At 38.4% G+C, this 17,268-nt stretch overlaps 1 protein-coding gene across 1 annotated transcript in view; it reads left to right on the top strand.

Annotated features, from left to right (window-relative positions):
* The window catches only part of med14 (mediator complex subunit 14), a 31,793-nt gene extending 22,519 nt beyond the window's left edge, over window positions 1-9,274 (top strand). The window contains exons 22-30 of the mRNA XM_063005604.1: window positions 413-647; window positions 962-1,087; window positions 2,337-2,513; window positions 2,732-2,970; window positions 3,322-3,501; window positions 4,239-4,346; window positions 6,514-6,639; window positions 7,628-7,817; window positions 8,586-9,274. Of these exons, the coding sequence (XP_062861674.1) occupies window positions 413-647; window positions 962-1,087; window positions 2,337-2,513; window positions 2,732-2,970; window positions 3,322-3,501; window positions 4,239-4,346; window positions 6,514-6,639; window positions 7,628-7,817; window positions 8,586-8,659 (1,455 nt within the window). The 3' untranslated portion in view covers window positions 8,660-9,274. The remainder of the gene's footprint in view (window positions 1-412; window positions 648-961; window positions 1,088-2,336; window positions 2,514-2,731; window positions 2,971-3,321; window positions 3,502-4,238; window positions 4,347-6,513; window positions 6,640-7,627; window positions 7,818-8,585) is intronic.
* Window positions 9,275-17,268: the final 7,994 nt, after the last annotated feature.

Below are 17,268 nucleotides of genomic sequence, written 5' to 3'. Positions count from 1 at the left end.
ATATGGCTGAATTCTTTCAAGTTTGCCATTTCATTTTTTGTGGTCTTACAGTAAACCATTGATAATAACATGGCATAACCATAGCGTTGCTGGAAGGTTGGAATTTGCAAATTGAATGGTCAGTGGTAGCCTAGTGGTTAAGACACTGGACTAGTGATCAGAAGGCTGCTGGCTCAAGCCCCACCACCACCAAGTTGCCGTTGTTGCCACTTGCCTGAGCAAGTGCCTTAACCCTTAATTGCTCAGATTGTATTTAGTGACATTTGTATGTATTTTGGATAAAAGTGGCTGCTAAATGCCACAGATGTAAATAATTGGTATTTGTATTCGAAGCCCATTGCATTCTGTGATGGTCAAAAAAGCGCTTAAAAATTGCCTTCAACTAGTGTTTCATTTTTACTTTTCCCTGCAGACATTCTTAAACATGTTTGTGGACAGCAACCAGGATGCCCGGCGGCGTTCAGTCAATGAGGATGACAACCCGCCCTCACCAGTGGGTGGAGACATGATGGATACCCTCATGCCTCACATGCAGCCTCAACAGACAATTAGAGGCCCAGGGGTTTACCCTCCTCTAACTTCACCACCTGCTCCTTACCATAGCAATGTGGCCCCATCACCCTCCATGATGCCAACGCATTCACCAGGTAAGAAGTGTGCACAGTGCCTTGTGTCAATACATTTTTCTGTGCCACAGTCATTGCACTTTTCATCATAATAAAATGTTCTCTGGTGTCCTGCCATATACTGCAGTTAGCATGTGTACGGTTAGCCTGTCTTTGAGCAAGCATGCATGCTGGTGTTGGTCTCTGCATGTTGACATTTTATTGGAATGCTGGGTTAATGCATGTCTAATGCCCTTTAATTGTTGAGACTGAAGGTGAAGTTCTGCTTCAGTCCCAGTATGGATGTGTGTGAGTCTTGTCAGAAGCCGTCTCATAAGGCCACTGATTGTGTGCAGGGAACATCCACGCTGCCAGTTCCCCTAGTGGAGCTCTGCGGGCGCCCTCGCCCTTCGGCCCCACACCATCTCCCTCCTCTTTGGGCATTTCTATGGGCCAGACCTCCAACTTTGCCAGCCCACATGGTAAGTCCCTAAGGGGGGAGAGATCCAAAGCCTTACCTATTCACTCCGGGCAGAGGCAGCCCTAAACAGGCTCTGTGAGACAGCTGTGTGAGCTGTGCCAGAGTTTCTTTTCTTACAATGGTGTCTGTGATAATGCTTAGTACATTTCTTACTAACCTAAGTGCAGTATGGCTTTTTAAAATGGGGCTAAACAGACACCTGGTAGTGGTTTTGCTCTTCTTACTAATTTCTTTTTTGTTTTGGTGACCACATGTGCATGAATGTTTATGTAAAGGGGCCATAATTTTTTCCCCACATCTTTGAGCTACTACTTTCTACCCACAAGATATGTTTATACAACAGCTGTCTGCCTACCTTTGAAGGTGACCGCTTAGTTGAAAGAGCCAGGTCTTTCAGTTTTTGCACTCCTAGGTTAATCACACTAACCTCATACACCCTTACTGTGTGCCTTTTTAACCCACTTAAAACATACAGAAATAAACAAGTTGGTATTCCTGCTATAGTCTGCAGTACAGGCCCATAATCAACAGGGCGCCTGCACGAGTGTGCATGTGTGTGAGGTGGAGAGTCACATAAAGCTTAATGTGGCTCTCTCTACACAATATGGCTTGGGTGTCCGGTGATCCGGCTCCTCTTGATCAGATCAGGGTTGCTTGATCCGATTAAGAAAAAATCCCAAGTTGTTTTGAATTGGCGTGGATAGCTAGTTTGTATAAAGAAGAAATTAATACACTGAACTATCCATAATTAAACACTCTCAAACTACTGCAAAAATCACATATTATGTTTTACCATGATGTATCTCTTTGGACAATTGATTATGCAACTGTTTGTCTACTTACAACAAACGGGGGAGCACGGTGGCTTGGTGGGTAGCACTGTCAGGTCACAGCAAGAAGGCCCTGGGTTGGATTCCTAGGTGGAGTGGTCTAGGTTGTTTCTATGTGGAGTCTGCATGTTCTCCCCGTGTCTGTGTGGGTTTCCTCCTGTAGCTCCGGCTTCCTCCCACAGTCCAAAACATGCAAGTGAGGTGAATTGAAGATACAAAATTGTCCATGACTGTGCTTAGGACTTTAAAGACTTAAACTGATGAATCTTGTGTAACCAGTGATTGTGTAACCTGTCCTGTCATGAATGTAACCAAAGTGTGTAAAACATAATGTTAAACTCCAAATAAATAAATAAATAACTTACAACAAACAAACTCTTGGGATGTATGTTCAGGTTGATGTCTGTTTCTGAACTGTAGGAGCTTTGGATCCCAGTTCTCCATACCCCATGGTGTCTCCCAGTCAGAGGACAGGCACTTGGCCTGGCTCTCCTCAAGTCTCTGGTCCTTCCCCCCGTATCCATGGCATGTCTCCTGGCAACCCGTCTCTCCATTCACCCATTCCAGATGCTTCTCACTCTCCTCGCGCTGGCACTAGTAAGTAAAGCACCCAGTCCAAGTAATGTAGACACGTCTGTCTTATTTAGCATGACTTCAAATATCCTTTTTTTCCCCTGTATATGACGTGTATGTTGGAAACATGAATGGTATTTGTTGTTTAGGCCAAACAACTAAATACTGTCACTAATGAACTGTTTATTTTTAACAGTAAATTTAAAAAGAATTGTAACTGAATTAACTTTGTACACTCAAAGGTTCCCAAGTTATACCAAGCAGTATGCCTCCACCTCGTAAGCTACCTCAGCGCTCCTGGGCTGCCTCCATTCCTACGATTCTCACTCACAATGCCTTGCACGTACTATTACTGCCTTCACCCAATGTGAGTCTGGTGCCGGGCCTGGCTGGTAGCTACCTGTGCTCGCCACTTGAGCGCTTCCTGGGCTCAGTCATCATGAGAAGGCATCTGCAAAGAATTATTCAGCTGGAACCAAACGTAAGTATTTTAGCTTTGGTCTTTCTGACTTGTTATTCAGATAAAAGATATACAGATGGCTAACTGAGTATAACACTGTTAGAGAATGTAACAGTTTTATTCGGCAGTTCTAATTTCTGATTGATGCTACATGAATGCAATACTATCTAATTATTTTGCAGTGCGGAAGCTTTTGTTCTTTTTTTTTTAGTACTTTGAGCTTTGAATATGCTCATGAATAATAGAACTCTGACAATTTGTAATTATAACGTTGTTTTTTCTATTCATTACCTAACCAGACAGTACAGACCTAAGAGAAGTGGGTCTATGTTTCAATACCTGCCCTATTCTAACCACAGTTACTTTCAATAGCTCTCTATTGTGAACTCCAACGAGCCTGGAGTTATCATGTTCAAAACGGAGGTGCTGAAATGTCGAGTAGCTTTAAATCCAAAGAGCTACCAGACTCTGCAGCTAAAGGTCACACCAGAGAACACTGGACCCTGGTCACAAGAAGAGCTGCAGGTTCTGGAAAAGTTCTTTGAAACCAGGGTAAGAGAAGAGCTTTACTACAGAAGATTGCTATAGAACATTTTAGTGCAGGTGATTACTTGAAATTGTATTACAAATCTGGTTACTATACACGACGAGGCAAAACATTAGGACCACCCCCAAAATGTGCATAACAATGCCTATTTCGTAACGACTGCATGTGACAGTCAGGGTTATATTAAATGCTTGGCTGATGGTAGTTACTCGTAGTTCACATGTTGAATGTAGCAGATATAATCAGGCATAAAGACCTGAGTGACCTAGTAAATATAGCCAGATGACTGGGTTTAAGAATCTCCAAAACAGCAAGGGGTGCTCACAATCAGGTGTGGCGAGTACCCATTGAGAGTGGTCTGAGGAGGGACAAGCCACAATCTGCTGGCCAGGACTCACTGATGGCAGTGGACATGAAGACTATGGTATCCTCTACAAACCACAAGAAGGGATACTGTGTCTTAAATTGCGGATTATTTTAATAACTGTAATAATACAGTTCTTCTGTGTATGAAACTCCAGATGTCTTGTGGAATCCATGTCTCAGTGGGTCCAAGCTGTTTTAAAAGCATACTTAGTTGGTTTGTTTTGGCCTATCACTGTACCAGTTACTTAAGTTTGTATATTGTACCTATGAAAATGATGAAACTGAGTAGTTCTTTAGTAGGTTAATTCTGGTCTTAAACAAACAAAAACAAAACATAGGAACAGGGCATAAACATTTTTTGTGTTATTTATTACAGGTTGCAGGTCCACCCTTTAAGTACAACACTTTGAATGCCTTCACCAAACTACTGGGTGCTCCCACCAACATCCTTAGAGACTGTGTACGAATAATGAAGCTCGAATTGGTGAGTGACTGTGTGTGTGTGTCTTATATTTTTTGATAACTGTTCCCAGTTGATCCCAGACAGATTTGTTAATTAGTTTGCCAGGTGATGTTAATTAAAGGGAAACATGCTTAAAGAGATTGTTCCACATTAATAATCACGTGGCGGTGCTCACACAATATGGAAAGGAAGAAAGATCTTTCTAAAGATAAAACGTGTAATACAGTTCATGTCTTGCAAGGCAGGAAAGGCAGGAAATCACCGAACTGTGATATCTGATTAATATTAATTTATTTAAGTATAATAATTTGTCAGAAAAACCCAGTGTTGCACAACCATTTAAAATTACATGGTTAGGTAGTGTCAGAGGTGGAAAGAGTACTAAAATATTGTACTCAAGTAAAAGTACTATTACTTTAATGTATTTTTACTTAAGTACGAGTAAAATTACTAGTCTAAAAATCTACTCAAGTAAAAAGTAACTCATTTAAAATGTACTCAGAGTAAACGTTACTTCGTTACTTTTTTAACAGAAGGAGGTCATTTTCCAACAGAAGTTGATAGATGAATGATACAGCAGACACACAGCTCACCAGCCATGCAGCATATTAGCAGTTCATGTGTAGAATTAACCTCTACACACCTAACAGACTGCAACTGCTGTTGTCAATTCAAAACAGCATTATTTCTGTTTATCCTCAATAAAAGGGTTAGGCGGTTAGGGTTGCACCTATAAAAAATATAACGGGTCTTACACCATCATAGGAACATGATCAAAATCAAAAACAAACCAGCAGAATCTCACAATCACATTTATGCTGTCTGTTTTACTTAAATAAATACTCAAAAATAATGAACATACAAAATCACAATATTTCATAATGCTTTGCTATCGTTGCAAAATGAAAGCCAACCGTAAACAGCAGAACCGCGACCCAGATCAGTCACACAGCAACAGAAAATCATAACCACTTATCTGCTTACCTGATCTATATCCATGTGTTGTTCCATTAGGGATATAATCCACTTTATATAAGACCATCTTGTATGTTTCCAGAATATATTCCAGATGTGAATTCTGAAGCTCTGATTGCTTTATACATCTGAATCTCTTCAACAAATGAACCGATTCATGGAATTGTTTATGCACAACATCATAATGAAACGGAGTGAGTCGTTTCTGACTCGTTAACTCAGTGATTCAGTTCGCAAGCCCTGCTCTAAAGCACACAAATGCGTAAATGCTCAGCGGGCCGGATCAAACAGCCTAAGGGGCCGGTTTAATGTCGAGTTTTTTATTGTTTTCTTTATTTTTTTTTTACTCAGTAAAGGATGTTATTTAAAATGTATGGGGGGGGGAAACAAAACAGTTGTGACTGTGGTGTGAAATTCAAGCAGGTTTGGCTGATGTGGTGGTTTAGAGTGGTTTAGATTCATCGTGGATATTACAAAAGAACGCCACTGTTGAGTATCAACTTCACCAAATGCTCACTGCATATTAAACAATAAGTTCCTTGCTATTTATCCGAATTGGTACATTGATCAAACTACTGTATGTTATACTTCACTTGAAACTTTAACCCTGACCTCAGAAATGTGATCCATTTTGAGAGGAGGCTCACTGTTATTATATTTATCAAGGTGAATAAATTTATTTAGTAAACTGTAAGCTGTAAAAAAAAAACCACTTGTGCCATGGCAGCTTAGCAGTTAAAGTACTAAACTAGTAATCAGTAGATTGCCGGTTCAAGCCCCAGCACCGCCGGTTGCAATTGTTGGGCCCCCTAAACAATGCCCTTTATCCTCAATTGTTTGAATTGTATTCAGTCCCATTGTAGGTTGATTTGGATAAAAAGTTTCTGTTAAATCATAATAAAATTAAACATTCAGTTAATACTACTTTAAATGTAAATACCTTTTTTCCTTTTATGAATACATTTACTAAAAGACAGTAGCAAAAGGTATTGGAGTGTGTGCACACTGTTTTGCTGCATATGAAATGTTTTTTCCTAGGTCCTGTTCCCTCTTTTAACAATTTTATACTCTGTTCTAAGGGTCTTAATTGACTTGAATTGGGCAAGTGTAGCATGTTATGGGTTTTTGTGTTTTTCCTAAGTAGTGTGATTGTGTGGGTTTTTTTCCTTTCTCCACACCTCTTTTTTACCCTTACTTATTTGTACTTTTGCAGTTCCCTGAGCAGGCGGCCCAACTTAAATGGAATGTGCAGTTCTGTCTGACCATCCCACCCAGCGCTCCTCCCATTGCCCCTCCAGGAACCATTGCAGTAGTGCTGAAGACTAAGATGCTTTTCTTTGTAAGTATGGTTATAAAATAAAATGATTCAGGAATATGAGCAAACTTAATTTGTATTTAAAGATCAGCCACAACATTAAAATCAGGGACAGGTAAAGTTGATAATTGTATATATCGATTAACAGCAGCTTTTGTGTAGGTGTTTCCAATATGCAGTGGTTAGTGCATACCAAAAGTGGTCCAAGAAAGGACAATTGGTAAACTGATGACAGGCTAAATGGGCGAAGTGCAGGTTATCTGGTCCAATCCCATGGAAGAAATACTGTTACACGAATTGCTGAAAAAGCTAATGCTGGCTATGGTAGAAAGGTACCAGAACACACAGTTCAGCACAGCTTACTGGTCAGAGTGCCCATGCTGACCCTTCTCAACTACAAAAAGTACCTATATGAACATCCTATCTGGACTATGGAGCAATGGAAGAGGGTGGCCTGGTCTGATTAATCATGTTTCTTGGACAACTGGGTGAGTGTGTGTCGCTTACCTGGGAAAGTGGTGGAATCAGGATGCACTATGGGAAAAAGGCGAGCTGGCGAAGGCAGAATGAGGCTTTGCAATATTCTGCTGGGAAACCTTGGCTCCCTGCATGTACCACTGACGATGTCGCTTCATGGCAACAGTACTCCCTATTGCCAGTGGCCTCTTTCAGCAGTATACTGTGCCCTGCCACCCTACAAGAGAGTTCAAGGTGTTGACTTGGTCTTTACATTTCCCAGTTCTCAATGCGATTGGTGGTTCTTTGACTGTCTTCGTTCATCCTGAGCTATTTGGTGGCAAGAGCAGGACCTACACAATATTAATCAGGTGGTTTTAATGTTATGGCTGATGGCTGTATAGACATGATATAGGAGTAGTTAAATCTCATTAAATTAGATACTTTATGGGTTGTAATTTGGCAATTTGGTTGAAAGCAGTATGAATTGTAAATATGGAAAAATGTTAATAACATTTGCTGAATAACTACATTCTGAATACCTACACATCTGCAGCTTCAGCTGACCCAGAGAGTGCCGGTACCTCAGGAGCCTATTAGCATCATTGTGCCCATCGTTTATGACATGGCTACAGGACTGACACAACAGGCTGACATCCCCCGTCAGCACAGCTCCTCTGGGGCGGCTGCCCTCATGGTCAGCACCATCCTCAGGAGATTTAATGAGCTCCACCCAGTTCGACAAGGTACATGTTTAGGCTTGGAAATTTTTACTGTTTGTGTGCTGTTACTTTTAATCTTTATAGTCTGTTCATATCAAATGATCACTCTATGGCCCCTGAGCATGGTCTTTAACCCTCAATTAATCAGATTGAATTCAGTTTTATTTGTAAGTCATTATACTTAGGATCTACACAGATATGATGGGCTAAATCTGGGGGGTGTCGGGTGTGATTGGAATCTTTACTGCTGCTGGAATTACCCCCTCTGCTGGCTGGTCAGTGGCACATAGATAGGCAATAATGGAGACTTTCGTGATTCTGCTCTCTGTATGAACTTTAAAAGAAGTGTATGGCCTTCCTCGCTCAGGGTAGGGGTTTGCAGCAGTAGAGAAGGCACATATGAGTACCTAGGTACAGATTTGGAGAAAAGGGGAAAATACATAAATAGAACAATAAAAAAAAAAATTAAAAGCAATTTGCCTTTGGACTGTTTTGAGTCCTGTAAATATTTAGAGGTTTTTTGAATTGACATTATTTCCTAGCTAAAGTCTGACAATGATTTATAAAAGTGCAGCTAAGCCATAGAAAAATGCAGGCAAATAAGCCTGTTGCAAGAAATAAACACAACAAAGCAATTTCTGAACATTGTACTTAAAGGTGAAGGGTTTTTCAGGCCGTGCAACATTGTGAACAACTAATAAAGTAAATAAGTCCTAGTTTAATCAAAAAGTGGAAAAGAAAAGCAGCCAAAACTTTTTTTCTTTTACTAATTTTTTTATTTCTTCTTTTTAGGAGAATGTACCATATTTGCCTCTGTTCATGAACTCATGACTAATCTGACGCTGACGCCTGGTACACGACCATGATCTAGTGAACCCATCAAGTTTAAACCCATCAAGTTTGCTGTAAAGAACACATGGCTCTCAGCTACAGCCAGTGAAGATTTCTTCAGGTGTACAAAATTCTGTCTTGCAAGAAAGAAACTATGAGTGAACTAAAGACTTTTATTTGCTTGTCAGGTTTTGTAAATGAATAGATGAAGGACAGTGCATCTGTGAATGTACTTGTTAAAAGTCCTCAGCATACTTCTATGAATTCAGGACATGACAGAAAGAGGACAGTTTATTTTTGTTTGATGCACTTCTTGAATAAAGGTCTAAAATGAAAAACAAGTGGGTTTGTTTACCTTCAACTGTAAATGTTTTTTGTTATTATTATTATTCTATTGTCCCTGCCTTTAAACAAGCATTTTGCAAAAAAGAAAAACTTCATTTTTATAATTCAATTATCAATGCTGTGTTGATACTGGAGTTGTATTCTTTATGATGACACTATTTAATGTATTTTTTATGCGATATCTTTGACCTCTTGACTTATCCTGTCCTGTTGACACTGTAAATATTTTCATACTTTATAAATAAGCCCTATTTTCTAATGACTGCATTTAAATCTTGGGAAATGGTAGCTTATGCCTCTGTCTTTATTACTGTTTAATAAATATTTGAAAGTGTTACCTGTCTCTGCTTTAAAGTCTGCGTAATTAAGTCCAAATTATTGATTTTGGATAGTGACATGATCCTTGTAAATGATCCTCTAGAGCACAACACGAAGTGTGTCGACACAAGATTTAAAAGATTTCGACGAGTTTATTCTTTTTTTTCTAAGTTTTTGCATTTCATACCACGAAGCATTACAACAGCTACAGATCAGTGGACTGCACGTCTGCCTTGTTAAAAAAGGCTTCCCTTAATTATGAAACAGTGTGACCTAAGAGAGGTTATCAACGCTGTTCTAATGCCACATTGTCAAAATTCTGCCAAATATCTTTACAGATTTTTTTATTTGTTATTGTAATGGGGCCAAACTCTGAATGGAAAGGAATAAGATTATCTGACCATAAAGGCATGTGTTAGTTGTTTTATTGAAAAGTAGCTGAAGAGTTGTTGAAGAGTACAGTTTAATAACATGTTTATTGATGCATTTGTCAAATATTCAAACCCTCCCCCTATAGATATTGCCATGGTGCCACCAATTACATGATATTACTTTGCCAACCACCCAACCAAACCTTCCACCCAGTGCAGGTGTCATCCTGCCCCAAGTGCCCTCTTTTTGAAAAAGCAAATATGGTTGTCCTAATAGAGCACTTTGATGAGCACCAAGATAAAGTTAAACCCTTTTCACCTACCAGATTAAAAAACTTTTAACCCTTAATGGTATGGTATGATGGTGCTGCTGGTAAAACGGAGATTTAGTGTTTCACTTACTTTAAATTACTGAACTAATATTTAGTGGCATAACAATTGTTTCCGAGATCTTTGTTGCGTGGAGTCGACCAACTTCTGGCACCTCTGAACAGGTATTTCAGTCCAGGATGATTAGACTACGTTCCACAGTTCTTCTGCATTTTTGGGTTTTGCCTCAAAAAAACGCGTTTCAGATATCAGCCCACAAGTTCATTCTGGGATTGAAGTCAGGGGATTGGGCTGGCCACTCTATTACCTCAATCTTGTTTGTCTGTAACCAAAATGTTTTGGGTCATTGTCATGTTAAAACACCCATTTTAAGGGCATTTCTTCTTCGACATAGGGCAACATGATCTCCTCAAGTATTCTGATATATTTAAACTGATCCATGATCCCTCATATGTGATAAATAGACGTAACACCACGGTATGAAAAACATCCTCATATCATAGTTTTGTACCACCATGCTTTACTGTCTTCACAGTGTACTTTGGCTCGAATTCAGTGCTCGAGGGTCATCTGACATACTGTCTATGGCCACTTGACCCAAAAAGAACAATTTTGCTTTCACCAGTCCACAAAATGTTGAGCCATTTCTCTTTGGACCAGTCAATGTGTTCTTTGGGAAATTTGAACCCATTCAGGACATGTCTTTTTCTTAACAACGGGACTTTGCAAGGAGTTCTTGCTGGTAAATTGGCTTCACTTAATCATCTTCTGTACTCACTGGTAACTTCAGATGTTCCTTGATCTTTCTGGAGGTGATCACTGGCTGAACCTTTGCCATTCTGGCTATTCTTTGATCCATTCAAACAGTAGTTCCATGCTTCCTTCTGCATCTTTCAGATTTTGGTTGTCACTTTAAGGCATTTAAGATCATTTTAGCTGAGCAGCTTATCATTTGCTGCACTTCTCTGTATGTTTTTTCCCTCTAAAATCAACTTTTTAATCAAAGTACGCTGTTCATCAGAACAATGTCTGGAACAACCCATTTTACCCAGTATTTCAAAAGGAAATGTGCTATGACCAACCTGTGCAACATTTGCCACCCTCCTACCTTAAATAAGGGCCAAAATTTACACCCATTCTTCTGCACAATGAATGACTTCACCAATTGAACTCCTCACTGCTATTATTTTGAACAACCCCCTTTCAATCAATGCTTCGATTACTCAGAATGAACGGCATGCATGTCCTAATTGTTGGGTTTGTTTTGTTTTCAATACTCTACTACACTTTCAAGTAAATTTTTTGCTATGTAGAAATAGCATTTCTACTAAAAACTTTGATTTATCAAGTTAATGGTGTTGGACTGCTATTTTTTTGAACACCACTGTATATAGGAAATTATTCAGGACTGGCACATAATGGCACACTGAAACAATGTGTTTTGTAGGAAACCTCAGGCTGAAAGTGCTGTTTTTTATGTATTGTAGGTATAAAAACTTATTGCACGTACATTTTTATGCATAAGTTAAAAACCCAAAACCAAAATACTTAAAACAAAATGATAATCTATTGACAGCATTTTGTAAGAATAAAACACAGAGCAGTTTTCAAGCACTAAAAATGCCTTAAATTCTTATTACAAATAAGAAATGTTGCTAAAATATTGTTTATATCTAACATACTGTTCAGATATTCATGCTGCAAATAAAAAAAATGTTCCTAAATTTTAAAGGTCATGGAATCACAGACTGTCTCTGAACAGGTGTGCCTCAAAGCATGTTCTTGGACTAGTGATAATGTAAGAAATAAGCCAGCAATTATTTAAATATGATGACTTTAAAGCAGCTTAAACCACAGTTACACTGCTTACCCCATGCTAAACTATGAAGATGAGATCATCTTGCTATGTGGTTGCTTCTTTGCAAACAGTAATGAGGTATTACATGTCATTCAATTAAAACAATGAAAGTGATGTTACAGGACTTCTTAAAATTGTCAACAACAACCCCAAACAAGCAAAAACCAAGACAACTTAAGATTTGTCTCTACAAAATTAAGGTAATGGTGCATGACCTATTCAATTTTCTAATTTGAGTCTTAAATGACAATGTATAGATCAGGGGTCACCAACACGGTGCCCGTGGGCACCTGGTCGCCCGCAGGGACCACGTGTGTCGCCCGCAGGGCATGTTCTAAAATAGCACTAGTGACTATAGAGCTCCGTCTAAATATTATATTTGTGTTGCTGCTCTTTTTGAATCAATAACACTTGCATTGATGTGGATTTGAAAATGACAAATTACTGAATATAACATTTAAAAACAATAATGTTTGATGTTTATATGAGCTCTGATCTGGTCTGAGTTTTATGTCGTGCGAGCTACGCATGCGCAGCTACGATGCGGAGCGAGATGCGGTTTTTTACCTCGAAATAATAATAATGAAAAACACACACAAGAAAAGCGAAAGAGAACTTCATATTTTTACAATGATTGAGAGGAACGTGGAGAGACACTTCAGTACGTGTCACTAAAACTTCCATGTACATCAGCTTTTTTAAATCGTACATAACTGATAATGAACATGATTTCTTCTAAAATGTTGCAAAGGTAGTGATAAGTACAAACAGCAGTAAAGTTAGTTTAATATTCAACAATCGTTTAACATTCGCCATTCCGATCTATATAAATGGTTGAAAAAACACCTAACACCTACTTTATTTATCTATATTTATTTTTCTTACACAGATAAAAATAGGCAACATACTACAAAAACTATCTTATGGTAATTTTAAGATGACATGTATTTATTTAAAGATAGGTTCAAATGAAACCCCCACTTCAGCTAACGCATTAGGGACCGTCATCAAACTAACAGAAAAACGTAGGAAACATTTACTCTGCACTTATTACAGAGAAATAATTCCATTCAAGTCTTGTAATGATTTAATGGATCAATGTCAAACTATTTAATACAAACAAATTAAATACTACAAACCATATTTAAAAAAAAAATAACGTTTGTATTTATTTTCCATTCATTTTAAAGTAAAAATAAATGTCATGTATTTTTTTATATACAAAATTAATGTCCCTTACCTCCTACAAACCTTGTTTAAAAAAAAAAAATCCTTTTATATTTATTTTATATTAAAATATAATAAAGATAAAATAAAATAATTCTGATCTTTGTTTTATATGAACCCAAAAGACGGCTTGAGAAGATTTTGAAGTCATAACCCTCCTGTTATGTTCGTTTCTCAGGAACAGCAATGATGTTCCCGGGTCAATTTGACCCGCGGCATGTTTAATTATCCAAAAATGTCAGAAACCAAACAATCCCAATAATCATCTCATTATTAACTCCGTTACTAACCATTTCAATCAATATTTAGTGCAATTTTGTTCTTCAGCTCTTACAGATCATGGTTCAATAAGGACAACTCACTCGTTTTTAATAAAAAATGCATTAAAAATACATGTTAAAACTTTTTAAATGTACATTTGAACGACCTACATATAAAATACGTAGGTCGTTTAACATGTCATTTATATATTTTTAAAATTATTTTACATTTGGAATTTTTTTCCTTTAATGGAGTAATGATAAATGAACACGAGACACCTCTTCTGTTCAGGGTCAAATTGACCCACTTAAAATCAATTGAAATAAGTCATTAGGATTTATAGTGAAAATAAACTTTACTTAAGCCCTACCCACTTGTCCCACACTGTCCTAATAGCTGCCAGCTTGTCTTTCTCCCGTCTGACAGCCCTTGTCTTTTGATTATAAAATTGGATTACTCTGGAGAAAATGTGAAAACTGTCAAGAGACACTGTGGCACGAAATATAGCCCTGCCTGTCTCTGCATCCCACAGACTGGCTGTTGATTCCTCCTTTGACTTGTAGACCCCAGGCAGGATGAGGACCCCCAGATATGCATGTAAATGCATTTTATCCAGCTCCTTCCACTTCTCCCCCAAAACATGACTTCCTTTTAGATTAGTCATTTCAAGAATGATTTTCTGTATTGAGTCGGGCATCACCAGCTCAAAAGCTGACTTGATGTCCGTCACACGAGTCACTGCCATCCTAGTGGGCCCTGGTACTGTCTTTCTGCAGATAGTTTTGCCTGACGTATATTTGGGGATGAAGACCACTGTATTTAAAGATTTTTTGATGTGAATGTCTTGCTTGGAGGAATATGAATAGCAGTTTCCTCATGTGGTTCGTAATCAGAATCATCAGACTCAGAATTTACCTCAAGATCTCAAGATGGTCTTCATTTTCAGACACATCCTCTATTACACTGCAGACATCCCAAGTCTCCCGGAAGTTCCGGGAGTCTCCCGCATATACATAGCGGCTCCCTGATGCCCGCAAGTCAGATAAAATCTCCCGGAATCTAGAACGAGCGGCCAAGAGCGACACGTACACACACACACACAAACGCGCACGCAGGCGACACAGACTTTTTTCCCCGATTGTGTATTAAATCCGTTATCTGATATACAATCTAGCGCACTATGTAGGGAACATAAATCAATTGTCTAATATACTGTCTAGTGCACTATGTAGAGAACATAAATCCGTTATCTGATATACAATTTAGTGCACTATGTAGGGAACATAATTAATTATGTAATACACTATCTAGTGCACTACGTAGGAAACATAAATTCATATCTAAAATACTATCTAGTGCACTATGTAGGGAACATAAATCCGTTATCTGATATACAATTTAGTGCACTATGTAGGGAACCCAAATCCGTTAACTAATACGCTACCAGTGATGGCATAGTTACCTTGAAAAAGTAATCTGATTACTGATTACTCCTTTAAAAAGTAACTTAGTTACTTTATGGATTACTTGATTTTAAAAGTAACTAAGTTAGATTACAAGTTACTTTATTAGTTATATAATGCGGTCTGCTAATGTATCCCATAATGCAACTGGAGCTGCGATTGAAGCGGAATAAGAAACAAGAAAGACGCGGAAAACGGAGTCCTCTGTTCACAAGTGTAAGTAAGATAAATAAAATAAAATTTTTAAAGACAAATAAATAACAAAAAGACGATAAATATCCTACATTTTGGCAAGTGGGATTTGTAATGAGTCTGTAACCATGGTGATATTACGTCATCACATCACGTCATCACTCGGCGTTGGCCGAGTAGTGCACACTTCCTCCAATCTAGTGCACACTCTGTAAGTAACCGATTCCGGACGCAGCCCGTGACTTAACTGTCGCATAGGCCAGACGTCACTCCCCGAGACGCAAGAAGAAAGCAAATATATATCTTTTTACTAAGGAAAATGACAAAAATAGTAACGCACAGTAACTTAGATAAGAAACTTTAATCTGATTACTGGATTGGAAATAGTAACGCGTTAGATTACTCGTTACTGAAAAATGCGGTCAGATTAGGTAGCGTACTGACCTTCACTGTACGCTACCTAAAGCATTATGTAAGAAACATAAATCTATTATCTAGTACACTATCTAGTGCACTAAGTAAGGAACATAAATTCTTTTCTAATATACAATGTAGTGCACTATGTAGGGAACATAAATCTGTTATCTTTCACACTATCTAGTGCACTATGTAGTACACATTAATGTGTTTGTGATGCGAACAGTTAGCTTAGTAGCTCAGTTAGCAGCTCCTAAAAGTTCTGTTATCACCCATATCCTTTGGTGTGTGCGAGAGGTTTTTTAGCTTTTTGGTTTTTATTTTGGGCTTGGGGGGTCGGGGTCGAGGTCCGGGGGTACCTCCCTGAAATGAGTTTTTGCAACTTGGGATGTCTGAAACAAATAGTAATTAGGCTTGTTCGAGATGAACTGCGCCTCGCCTTGGTGGTCAGCGAGAGCTGCCGGTTGCAGTTGGGGGAGGAGGTTAAAAGAAAGCCGTCAAGTCGGACAGTCGCCACCTGCAACCCACGTGAGCTACAGCGGATCTCGCGGCGTTTGCGTTCTGCGTGGCTGATGAAGTGAATGCAGTAGAAATAGCTCTGCTTTTGCGTGAAATCGAACTAAACATTCTTGATCATTGAGCAGGTTAAGCCCAGCGTTTGTTTTCCAAATCCATAGTGGTGAATTAAAGATGACCATAAAGTGTCAAATTAAGTTTCTGTAAATAAATATAGTTTTACTCATCATTCATTTATCTTGTAGATTGTAGATTGAAAAAAAAGAAAGAAAAGTTCTAACAAACATGTTATCAAACATATATTTATGTTAATGAATAGATTTAAATATCTGTCCACAACAATTTAAATAAATAGACCTAAACTAAGTAGCCTATTTTTCAAGACTATTGAAACATTTCACATGAAAACGTAAGAATACATAATTCCAAATATATGGTTTGTTCAAGGTAGAATCTGTGAATGTGATAAACAATGTAAAAGTGTTCCAAAAATAATTAGATGGAAATTATAAAGTGCACTCAATCAAACCTTAATCATTATGGTTGTGTATATGGTAAATAGACTGCAATTATATTGTGTCAAAGTGGCTTAAAGTCCAAACTGTCTATATCAGGGGTCATCAAACTACGGCCCGATGCTTTAATTTGACCGGCCCCTTTAACCACTGCAGCAATACATGTTGTCTGGCCCCTGTTCATCTTCGAACTCACAGTATTATAGCGGGGGGGAAAAATAACAGAGGAAAATTGGCATGAGGGGAGTGATTGGCGCATCAATAGAGAGATGAGTGACCGCAGCCACTGAACTGTGTTGCAAAGTGGGATTTTGTTATGAAAATCCTTGTGTCCTGTGTTAATTTCATTAAAGCTAATGCTCTTAACTACAGGCAGCAAGGAATTCTTGTCTGAGCTGAAGATGTGCTTTACTGAGATCCGCTGGCTGAGTCGGGGCGAGTTTTGAAATGTTTTAACGACCTGCTCCCGGAGATCGATGCATTTATGCATCCAAAATCAAAACTCAAACACATTGTTTAATTTTTATGCTTCTCTTTCCATTGCTCCCCGATCTCAATAAAACATGCACTCAAAGTAACTACCGTTTTCGACAGCATCTACTTCTGTGAGCAGACTTTTTCGAAGTTGAAACACCTTAAATCTCCAACCAGATCCAGACTCACTGATCAACATTTATTAGCTATTATGACTGGCAGTAACAAATATGGAACCCGACGCTTACTCTCGTCAGGCAAAAGTAGGCTCACAGTTCACACTGATTTTTTAAGGAAACACTGTATGAGGTAGGATAATGGAAATTATTGAAATAAATAAAATTTCTGCATTATCAT

Source organism: Trichomycterus rosablanca, chromosome 12 (genome assembly GCF_030014385.1).
Source record: "Trichomycterus rosablanca isolate fTriRos1 chromosome 12, fTriRos1.hap1, whole genome shotgun sequence".
NCBI classification, from domain to species: Eukaryota; Metazoa; Chordata; class Actinopteri; order Siluriformes; family Trichomycteridae; genus Trichomycterus; species Trichomycterus rosablanca.
The sequence above is the reverse complement of the archived record's forward strand: the minus strand, read 5'-3'. Positions and strand labels throughout refer to the sequence as shown.